At 38.6% G+C, this 11365-nt stretch overlaps 2 protein-coding genes across 3 annotated transcripts; one reads left to right on the top strand and one right to left on the bottom strand.

Annotated features, from left to right (window-relative positions):
• Positions 1-496: 496 nt before the first annotated feature.
• Positions 497-2693, top strand: LOC143462299 (uncharacterized). The gene is made up of 2 exons (XM_076960406.1): positions 497-731; positions 882-2693. The coding sequence occupies exons 1-2, from the start codon at positions 671-673 to the stop codon at positions 2522-2524; spliced, it is 1704 nt and encodes a 567-aa protein (XP_076816521.1). The 5' UTR covers positions 497-670; the 3' UTR covers positions 2525-2693.
• A 1688-nt stretch (positions 2694-4381) lies between these two features.
• Positions 4382-10285, bottom strand: LOC143463051 (uncharacterized). 2 transcript variants are annotated; one of them, XM_076961409.1, is made up of 20 exons: positions 10191-10285; positions 10002-10066; positions 9718-9915; positions 9518-9640; positions 9240-9398; positions 8943-9092; positions 8401-8571; positions 8160-8312; positions 7865-8050; positions 7630-7791; positions 7376-7537; positions 6962-7258; positions 6714-6863; positions 6431-6643; positions 6208-6357; positions 5942-6103; positions 5475-5771; positions 5218-5367; positions 4838-5137; positions 4382-4726 (listed from the first exon to the last, which is right to left on the bottom strand). In XM_076961409.1, exons 2-20 carry the CDS (start codon positions 10048-10050, stop codon positions 4566-4568), a joined length of 3393 nt encoding a protein of 1130 aa, XP_076817524.1. In that variant the 5' UTR covers positions 10051-10066; positions 10191-10285; the 3' UTR covers positions 4382-4565. The 2 variants fall into 2 exon arrangements, with proteins under 2 accessions (XP_076817524.1, XP_076817525.1); XM_076961410.1 differs by having other exon boundaries at positions 7642-7791.
• Between the last annotated feature and the right edge of the window lie 1080 nt (positions 10286-11365).

The following is an 11365-nucleotide window of genomic DNA, read 5'->3' as shown; positions in this document are numbered from 1 at the left end:
ATCCTTTTGAATAGTAGGTACCATCGCGCCCGAGACGTTTTGTCGGCTGATGTATGATTAAGTTAAGAATAATCTAGAACATTGTGATAACCTTGCAACTTATATTTTAAAGTTATCGATTTTATGAATTTTTCGCTTTCCCTATTTATCAGTGCGCTGATGAGAATGAAAATAAATTGATTTGCAACTATTTTCACCATATTAATTATAATTGTTATAGCTGATTTAGTCTGGTAACGTTTTTCTTGTCATAACGTTTTGGTTATGACTCAACCATAAAGCAGAGTAGAGCTTAAATTTGCGTAACGTCGTCAGAAAAAACTTTTAATACTGCATGAAAGGCACTTTGCAGTATATAATTACATCTCGTCGTGTGCAATATTAGCAGATAAACGGAGTTGTTAGTTTAAAGTAAATTGAGGTTTTAACATCTGAGCCTAATTTTGTTAGCAACAAGCTGTGGTAAAACTGACCGTAGCAAAATTTTAATCAAACATTTTCTCTTTTCTCAGCATTAATTGCTTAACCAATTGAATGTATAAACCCTGTTTGTTCTGACATGTTGATATTCGTATATGGACTTACTCAAAGTGGCATTAGAAAGGATTACCAATGAAATGGATTTATAAAAGCAATGTGATATGACAACACGATATTAACATGACTCAACATGAGGATCATTAAGCTTCATTCAGTCTTTGCAATTCTTTCAACTCTTTCAATTACTTCAGGTATGTGGCTATCTTAAATGAGCCAATAAATAAGTTATAATGATAAATAATATTATATTAATAAATAAATATAAAATGTTGTATAAGTGTAAATGAAATAAATATAAGTTGTTGTTATACTAATCATGATTTTTAAAATAAACTTTGCAGGTAGTCAGACCCCTAGCAGTTTTATCTCAGGCTTGGATTATTTTTGTGTTGAAGTTTCTTGCGTGAGATCCAACAGTAGCTTGAACCAGAACCAGACCCAAAATTTGTATTATGTCTGTATAAATAAAGTTAACCTCCTCAGTAGCAGAAAAGAATCCGTACGTCGAAATGATTCTATTGAATGGATTAAGAGTGTTGACCTTAAATCTATCAGTATTGTTTATAACGGCAACATATCAGCCCCCCGTGACAATACAGAGAAGCTATCTACTTTATTAAAACGAACCTATCCCAATCAAACCGTTATCAACGAAGACATTTCGAAGATATTTGCTGATTCATCTTGCATCAATTATCAAAGTTGCCCATCAGTGGAGAGAAAATATTCCAGCGAACAAATGCATAAACCAGCACCTCGACACGATATTATAACAAGTATTTACGCCATCTTGTGGACACTTTCTTTAACTGCGATCGGAGGAAATCTTGCCGTGATAATTAGCAGATTCGCTGATCTTTACCAGTGCCGCTCGAAAGACAGCTCCTCCGACAAAGTGAAGAAGATCCACAACATCACCATCCTTAACCTCGCGTTTGCTGATCTTATGATGGGAGCTTACTCCATGATCGGAGTGGTTTCCACTCCGATCTTCCTCAATCAAAGTTCTTCCAAAAGAAAGCTTGCCTGGGTTAAGAGCGGCCTCTGCAAGAGCCTGGGGCTTCTAAATTTTGCATCCGGACAAATTTCCATCTCTGCTCTTATTTTGATAACCTCGGTGAGGTTGTACAGCGTTGCTAGGCCATACAAGTTAGCCAATATCAAGTTGATAATTGGATTAATATTTGGATCTTGGGCGTTCTGGTCGTACGTTGCTCACATCCCGCTACTAGGCTCTGAGGTTCTAAGAGAAGTGTTTGTTGAAAAGATTCGTGTGTTATATACAGACGGTGTGAACACAATCTCTCAAGCTTATTTAAAGAATATGACGAACATGGTTTTAAAAACAATCATACAAAAACACCATTTGCCAGTCCAAGGTGATTTTATTATGGAGGAAAGTTCATGGAAAGAATCAATTTGGTTTGCGAGAAAAGTTGGCTTGATTTCGAAAAATAGCACTGTGGATTTTATGGGATATTTCAGTCAGCAGACTGCTTGCACAGCAAAATATTTAAGTTCTTATTATGACAAAGACTATCTTTTTACCATGTTTATTATGTTTTTTAATTTCTTGTCTTTTGTTTATCTTGTTATAGCTTACGGTTACATCGTTCACAAATCGTCTACTTTAGCAACTTCGGCAAAATTTGCACAGTTTTTGCTTTGTGGTAAAACAGCTTCAAAAAACAGCCAAGAGCCTCCACTGCCTGTAAGCGAGGTGGAAAATCTCAAGATGCAGCGTAAAATCTTCTTCATCATAATCACAGACTTACTCTGCTGGATCCCGATTTGTGTCATTTCGTTAAGTTCGATAATCTTCACTTCAACCATGGACGAATGTGCTGCTAGGGATTTCGTGAATCAAAATGACCACTGGTTCAACTATTTGGTTCCCTTACTTACCCCAATTAATAGCTCCATTAACCCCTTCCTGTATTCAACTGGGGTCTGGAACTTTTTGCGAAAAAAGATTTGCACATAAACTGAACGAGGATCATTGTACGGTCATAACTCCACGTAAACTATAAGGAGGCTTTAAACACTGAGTGTGTTGTGCAATATGCTGTGATGTAGTTTGAAGTGTTTGGTCGGTAACGCGAAAGCTTGCGTTTCTAAATTCCAATTTAACGGCAATAAAAGCTATCATGTTGGTTGATTCTGTCATTTGTTATTAGTTCTATAGTTATACGTAATACTGTAAGTTTTTAATGCATTTTGACTATACTAAATACGAATTTTCTGTTTCTCTAATTTATTAAAAAAAATTTCATTTTAAACAAAATGGCGAATGAGTTGTTGAGAAAAACGTTTAGGTGTGTCACGATTAAATTTACTGATCTGAGGTTTCATGGCATGGTTTCATGGTTTCATCTACAGGTCCCTTTGACTTATTTAGGGAAAGTTGCGGCAGAGTCGTCTTCACTTGAGTAAGTAACTTGACTCGAGTGATTGTTTGCAAAAACTTGACTTAATTCGAGTTCCTTTTGATAAGAAATTACCTAAATGACTTCACTTGACTAGAGTCAGTCAGATCGCGTTGAAAAGGTTTTTGCTTAAGGTAAAGCAATTTGTCTTCTTTTTGTTAAAACACATTAAACTGTAACTTATAGTAAAGTTTATTTGTCTACAAAGCCGTATGGGGCAGCAAAACAAAGAAATTTTTCAAAAATTTTAAACTTTTCTTGTTGGACGAAACGGATTTTCGCTTTTTCTCTAGCTTGACCTGATTGACTGGAGTCAACCTTTCAAAAGAGTCAATCAATCAATCAATCAAGACTCGACATGATCCCTAAAAGGCAAATAAATAACTTCACTTGATTGACAAAGAAGGTTTTATGACTTGTTTACGACTCTAGATGGCGGAATATAAAAATATATACACAATTCTTCTTTACAGCAACTTCTTTAAGCATTTAGGCTAGCAATTTATTCATTTAGCATTTGGCAACTTTTTTTAGTTTTATGCTATAGCTCTTTGGCGCTAGCTATTGGCACCTAAATTTACTATTTGCCTCGCAATCAATAGAAATTTGTGCAATCAATGTAATCGTGTAGTGCTGCGATATAGCCTTGATCCTTCGTGTAAGGACCGTGTTTGCAACATAATGTAGCTTTAAACTATAGGGGAGAGTCTTATTCCAAAAATTATTCCTAAAAGTCGCTTGCTTAAACTCAAAAACTTGTTACAGATAATACCAACAGAAGGAAAAAACTTTCTGAAATTACAGAGGAAGCCAAAGAGCACAACGAAACATAACGAGGTGAAAAAGATGAAGTTTGTGTCAGGAAACAGTAACTGATGACGCATTATGACACTATTGTATGGCCTATCAAAGTTTCGTGTAGTTCAACTGTGACTTGCCTTGTTAAGTTCAAAACCAGTAAGTTAGACTACGAGTTGCCGTTTTTTAAAGAGGTTTACTAAGTTCAAATTCACAAAGGTATAAACAATTCCTATCACATGTTTGCCTCGTGCTCTTCCTTATAGGCCTAGGCTAGGGCTTTTAATTTCACTTTCTCGTTGACATTTCTGTTTTACAGTCAAGAACCCTTTAAAACCGAGTAGGCCTATAACCGACGTAAGCATTGAGAGGTTTTAATGCTTATGGTTGTCTCCATTTACAACATGCATGGCTACCTTAGTAAGGCTGCAAAAGCAAATTTTTGCAATTGACGTCATCGTAGTAGTTTTGTAGGTCTATCCTTCCGATACATAACGTTACCTCGCACATTATTATCGAATGGACACGCAACCTGTCAGTAATTGCCATAACCTTAACTTATTCATCTGGGGCGATTATTTGACGTTGTAGTCTAAATGTAAATGTAATCAAACACCTGCAGTTGGCCAAATTTATTGAATTAAACAAATTGAAAATCGAATTTTTCGTTAAAGTTTGCCGATTCAAATTACTCACACTGACATTTAAGAATTTGAAATTTAGGAATTTAACCAGATAGTAAAAAAACAAAAAGGCAAAGGTCGTCTCAATTCCATGGTCGTTAGTGAGCGCTTTGCCTGTTCAAGCAGAACTACTTTGTTGGGCGCATCCGGATAGACAACGTTGGCATCCCATTCCTTGACTTCGCTGTGCTGGAGATAGCCTTGGACAGCTTGCACAGGCCAGACGAGCACGGCGGACGCATGTGGCTCGAGCCAATTGACTAGTTACTGGAACATGACCTGAAGAAAACCAAAGAATATTTTAAAACTTACGAAAGACAACTATTAAGAACTTTATCCAAAAAACTCGTATAAACTTGTACTTAGAAATCTAGAAGAGCAGATACTTACCGCAAGCATTTGCAACACACTGAGCACATTCAACACTTTCAGATGGCATCTGGCTAGTGAAAGCCGAGCTTCTACAACTGGCAGACGAGAAACACGTCTGCCTACAAACACCAAAGTTTCGCCCTTGTGCTCTGTTATTGCCGCCATAACCTCCTGGTCTTCGCTGGTTGTTTGGTGAATGGCTTAATCCGGAAAGGTTAAAGCTGTTGTCTGGGGTATCGGGCAATACCACTTTTGGTCCTACACCAGGCGGTTTTTGTCGTGGTGGAAAAGGATTGAGAGTTTGGGAACTTGGTTCTTCTGTAAAAGAGGAGAACACTTGTAAATGGTCAGATATTTACTTTCCTAAACATCTCTCAATCATGAAGTAAATAACTGACCGTCATCGGTGAAACATCCCGAGATGCAAGTCCTGCATTCTCCCATGCGACGTTCCTCCTCTTCTCCTGCAGGAGGACACGACGAACATTCAGCTCGAGCATCTACCAGACAATCCAAAACCTCACTTCGATTGCTTCTTTCAAACTCACCTGAAGCAAACAAACATCAACTAGTATTTTGCGCCTCTTCAAAACAGCTAAATCAACACAGTGCTCAAATTTTGCAAAGAGCGACTCTAAAAGTGTAATAAACCTACCACACTCCTGCATGACGCAACTACGACATTCTCTTCGCGAACTCATGACGCTGTTTCGAACCTCGATCCGGCTCGGACACACGTCCGATTGCTCACAAGATTTCATGCAGGAAAATCGTGAAAAGATGCGTCTCGGCAGCTTGGGTCTGTTCATCCCGGAGCATCGTTGCACGCAAGTGATGCATTTCCTCTTTGTATTTTGATCCTCATCACTCATTGTAGGACACTCGGAGCATTCCTCACGAGCTTCCTCCAAACATTCCATGAAGGCGTCTCTATCATCCTGATCGGGAGGACCTGTACGAAAAAACATGTCGAACGTTCATCATGTGAAAGAGAGATTAGTAGAGTTACTTAGAAATTCACAAAAAAATATCGCTGAATTCCAATCAAATTTTTCATTTCATTCAAAATTTATTTCATCAAATTTTTTGCTGAAAAAATTTTTATACTCTGAACTGTTTTACCGCATCTGCTCATTATGCATCGTCGGCACGTTGAGTCAAGTCTTCCAAATCGTTGCATTCCTTCAATCAACGTCGGACAAGTTTTGTTGTTAACGCATTTACCGTGACATCTTTTCCTCATCAGTCCTTGAAAACGTCTTATTGGCTTAAATCCAGGACCATCTTAAAAATGATTTATATTTGATGAGGAATTTCAAATGGAAGATGTTGTAAATTGTCCGACACTTTGTGTAAAACTGTTTTCTAAAATCAACTAAAACACTCACTGTTATTAGGGGAGCAGTTTCTGACACATTCCTTGCAAGTTCTCATTCGATTTTGTTCCTCATCGGACAAAGTTGGACATTCGTCACAATTACTGCGAGCTTCTTCAATACAATCAGCCACATCACTTCGATTGTTTCGATTAAATGGACCTGACATTGGAAAGAGTTGTTAAGCTAAGCAACAAAGTTTTAGAGCAAAGTCGATTGAATGTTTGTTACATACCACATTGCTCCATGACGCAACCCCTGCAGCTGTTGCTCATTCCTTGCATCTTTGTCATCAGCTCATCTCTGGATGGGCAGTCCCCTTCACTTTGGCAGTTTTTCATGCAAGCAAATCTCCGAAACGGACCACGACCCGACAGAAACCCTCCGGGACGAAAACCACTTGGTCGTTGGTGATTGCCAGTTGAGCCTGTTGGGTAGTTTGGTTCCTCTATAATGCGTGAAAATCCTTGTAAATTACTTTCCTAAATATCAGTCCGCTCATGAAGTGAATAACTAACCGTCATCGGTGAAACATCCCGAGATGCAAGTCCTGCATTCTCCCATGCGACGTTCCTCCTCATCTCCTGCTGGAGGACACGACGAACATTCAGCGCGAGCATCTAACAGACAATCCAAAACCTCACTTCGATTGCTTCTTTCAAACTCACCTGAAGCAAACAAACATAAATTAAATTTTATCGTTTGTAGGTACACAGGAGATAGTTAAATATTGCCATTAGCAGTTCTGCACGGTAATCAAACCTACCACACTCCTGCATGACGCAACCACGACAATCTCTTCGCGAACTCATGACGCTGTTTCGAACCTCGATCCGGCTCGGACACACGTCCGATTGCTCACAAGATTTCATGCAGGTAAATCGTGAAAAGATGCGTCTCGGCAGCTTGGGTCTGTTCATCCCGGAGCATCGTTGCACGCAAGTGATGCATTTCCTCTTTGTATTTTGATCCTCATCACTCATTGTAGGACACTCGGAGCATTCCTCACGAGCTTCCTCTAAACATCCCATGAATGCGTCTCTATCATCCTGGTTGGGAGGACCTGTACGATAAAACATATAGAACGCTCATCACGTGAAAGAGAGATTATCAGAGTTAGTTAGGAAGTCACGAAGTAAGTACACAACTAAAAATAGTTTTATTCTCTGAAATGTTTTACCGCATCTGCTCATTATGCATCGTCGGCACGTTGAGTCAAGTCTTTCAATTCGTTGCATTCCAACAATCATCGACGGACAAGTGTTGTTGTTAACGCATTTACCGTGACATCTTTTCCTCATCAGTCCTTGAAAACGCCTTATCGGCTTAATTCCAGGTCCATCTTAAAAATGATTTATATTTGGTTTGGAATTTCAAATGGAAGATGTTGTAAATTGCTCAAGACTTTGTTCCAAGCTGTTTTCTAAACTCAACTGAAAAACCCACTGTGATTAGGGGAGCAGTTTCTGACACATTCCTTGCATGTTCTCATTCGATTTTGTTCCTCATCGGACAAAGTGGGACATTCGTCACAATTCCTGCGAGCTTCTTGGATACAATCAGCCACATCGCTTCGATTGTTTCGATTAAATGGACCTGACATTGGAAAGAGGTTTTGAGCTAAGCAACAAAGTTTTAGAGCTAAGTCGATTGAATGTTTGTTTCATACCACATTGCTCCATGACGCAACCCCTGCAGCCGTTGCTCATTCCTTGCATCTTTGTCATCAGCTCATCTCTGGATGGGCAGTCCCCTTCACTCTGACAGTTGTTCATGCAAGCAAATCTCCGAAACGGACCACGACTAGATGGAAATTTACCAGGACCAGCACGCCTACCATCAACATCGCTTATTCCTATGAGAAATTTACGTAATGGTCACTGTTCACTCTAGGTGCTTGTTAGGGCTTGTGACTTGTTTGACTAAGGGGTAAACGTAGCCTAATTGGTTTAGAAAATGTTTACCTAACTGTCCTGGGAAACATCCTTGCACGCAAGTGCGACACATTTTTCTCTTTGTTTGCTCGTCAACTGTCAGAGTTGGACATGATGAGCATGTCTCAAATGCTTCTTCAAAACAATCAAATTCTTCACTTCGATCGTTCCGGCCAGGTACATCTATAGTCAATGGAAAGATTTGCCTTCAGTAATCTATTCTTTGCTTCTTTCAATGGTTTCTGGTTTAAGGTAGTACATAAATCCTTACCACATTCACTCATGACGCATCTGCGGCAATCTCTGTTCACTCCAACAAGCTTGTTCATCATCATCATCTTGGTTGGACAGTTTCCATTGGATTTGCATCTACTCATGCAAGCAATCCTTCGATGCGGTCGAACTAGACGACGTCGTACCGATCCAATTCCTCCGATTTGGTCTGAAATAAGTGTTTTATCATAATCAAACCGTTGCGATTAGTTTAATAAAAGCAAAACCTTTCGTAATGCTTAGTCCGTTTGAAAACCAATTTGACAATGGTTTTAGAGAAATGTAAGGGTAACCTGATAATTACATTTTGAGGGGCTAAAATAAATAACGAAGTAAAATGGTTTTGACGTTTTGACAACAACAGAGGCACAAGGGAAAGTAGATGACGTGAAAATAAAATAAAGTACTGATCGGCAATCAATTGTTGGACACACTAAATTAAATTCGATCCTTCCACGTATATAAGTCTTTATCTTTCAAAACAAAATAACTGTAATTGTATTGAACTCGCTTTTAGCTCAGTTTAAAGAAGTAACTCACTTTTATAAGGGGAGCAGTTTCTGACACATTCCTTGCAAGTTCTCTTACGAGTTTGTTCCTCATCGGACAAAGTAGGACATTCGTCACAATTACTGCGAGCTTCTTGAATACAATCAGCCACATCGCTTCGATTGTTTCGATTAAATGGACCTGAACATGAAACAAATGTTCAAAAAAACGTGCACAATAAAATAAGACATGTAGGCAAAGAAAGCAGCAAGGATAATTGTGATGAACATTGAGACGTTTTGAAAATAAGGAAAGAATTTCAAATAGTATGAACGATTCTTTTCCTACCGCATTCTTCCATGACGCACTGCTTGCACCCAGCACTTGTCATCTGCAATCGGGTCATGATGTTGTCCAACCCATCACACATCTCTGGTTCAGTGCAATTTTTAAAACAAGAAAACATCTTGAAGGGCTTGAATGGACGTTTCTGAAATCTTCTTTTTCCTGTTGATATGGAACATTTTTACAATAATTTAGGTTTAAGTTTAAAAAGAGAAGGTTTATTGCTGAGTACAAAGATCTTGGCAGGCACAATATAGAAAATTTTGTTCGATGTTTGTTACCTGAACATGTTGTTTTGCATGAGAAACAATTCCGTCGACGTCCTTGTTGCTCCTCTGACAAAACTGGACATTGAGCACAGTCGGAATGAGCCTGGTCGATGCAATCTTCATCGTCCGACTCTTCTGCAGTTTTGAAAGTTGAAAAATCAAATCATAGGCCATAAAGTTTAGGGATTTGATGTTTTCCGATTTCCACTCACCGCAAGTTTCCATGACACATCGACGGCATTCCTGCGGGACTCTTTGCATCATGTTCTGCTTCTCCTCCGCGGTCGGACACTGATTTCCATTCTGACAGCTTTGAGCACAAAGTGAGGGTTGCCGGGGCCTTAGAAGCGGGAAGCTCCGTGGGATATTTCCAGGATTTCCGCCATTGGGCCACCATCTGCTGCCGTCAGCTGAAAAAGTGAAAACGTAGAAATGATTAAAATAGTTTATAATAACAGCTTAATGACAGAAAACACGAATTAGAAAGCTCTCTCACCCTTGACAGCGACGTAAACGGTAAATAAGAGGATGAAAGTTTTTATCATGTTGTAGGTTCAAATTCTGCAAGTTAAACAAAAAATTTAAAACCAAAAACGATCGATCGTATCCATTTCTTATATCACAAATAATTATAGATAGGATATTTCAACGTCTCGATCAAATTCTAATAAAGCAACAAACTCACCTTAAACCTCAAAAGAAAGAACGACGATTATCTTGAAACTTTTCGTTGAAACTTTCAGTGAAATCACTGAAGTTGTTGTGAACATTGCCGCCGACCCTTGCCTTATATCCCTGCATTCTCGTGACGTAGTTTTGCCCCATGGCGATGACACAACATCCTTTTTACGAAAATAAACCTATAATTTTTAACTCCTAATAAAATCGAAAGATGGCAATTGGTGAAAATTCGTTTTTCTTACTATTTTAAGATTCATGTCACGTGATTGTGAACTTATAGGTCAAAGGTCAACATGTCGGTTTCATTTGCTCAGTTTAAAAGCGAATACGGTGCAATGAAATAGCGATAAAAAGTGGAGAAAACAGTCAGCTTACTCGTTGCATAAACTTTTATAAGCTTGGATGGTCGCAATAAATTGCAGTTTAAAACGCCAACAATGTTTTCGCTTTGCAGTTTTGCTTTTCGTCGTTGAAATAGCAGCCAACTCGCTTTAGGCTACTTAGTGACGACATAACCGCCCAAATATCCACAGGCGTTGATTCGTTACGTGATAGGCCAGCTGTTATGCTTCAAAAAAACGGCGCGAATAATTTGAACATATAAAACTGGCAGATGGGTTAAGTTTTTCTAAAACAAGGCAACCCGCTTTCCATTTTAAGATTGAACATTTCCCTGGGGTCATTTTTGTGACGTCAAAACATGATGATGATGTCAGTTTAAATTTAAAACAAAGCGGTTTTTAATTTTGCCATGTTTTTAGTTTTCAACAAGAATTTAGCTGGTTTTACTATGAAAGCGTAAAGCCAAAGATAGATTTTATTTGCTCGATTGTTGTTTATAGCGTCTCCAAAGTTACAATTCGTTTACCATTGGCATGGCAAGCATTGGCGGAATTTGAATCTGGCGTTTTATGCGTTAGCTGGACGAGATGTTTTTTTTAAAAAAACATTGGGATTACGAGATAAGATTACTTTTTTTTGGTTTCTTGTTCTGTCCGACTTGTAGCAAAACATTTACCTGTTCCTACCTGTACAAATTAATGTTTAGTAATAAGCGGTTAGTTGTGACGTAACAAAAATATTGCCTGGGGATCGACTTGTGACGTGCCGCAATAACTGAAAACCACACCCATTCTTAATCGCTATTTCCTGATTTCTGTAACATGTTGAACTTTATCA

The sequence above is a fragment of the Clavelina lepadiformis genome, chromosome 6, assembly GCF_947623445.1.
Source record: "Clavelina lepadiformis chromosome 6, kaClaLepa1.1, whole genome shotgun sequence".
NCBI lineage: Eukaryota > Metazoa > Chordata > Ascidiacea > Aplousobranchia > Clavelinidae > Clavelina > Clavelina lepadiformis.
Note: the sequence above shows the minus strand (reverse complement) of the source record. Positions and strands in the feature narration are given on the sequence as shown.

Bases quoted from the DNA above. Each gene is read 5' to 3' on its own strand.
- LOC143462299 (XM_076960406.1), top strand. From the start codon at position 671: ATGAGGATCATTAAGCTTCATTCAGTCTTTGCAATTCTTTCAACTCTT. The intron at 732-881 runs GTATGTGGCTAT...TAAACTTTGCAG, and splicing joins AACTCTTTCAATTACTTCAG to GTAGTCAGACCCCTAGCAGT.
- LOC143463051 (XM_076961409.1), bottom strand. From the start codon at position 10,050: ATGATAAAAACTTTCATCCTCTTATTTACCGTTTACGTCGCTGTCAAG. The intron at 8,572-8,942 runs GTGAGTTACTTC...CACTTATTTCAG, and splicing joins AAACTGCTCCCCTTATAAAA to ACCAAATCGGAGGAATTGGA. The intron at 6,104-6,207 runs GTGAGTGTTTTA...ATCATTTTTAAG, and splicing joins AAACTGCTCCCCTAATAACA to ATGGTCCTGGATTTAAGCCA.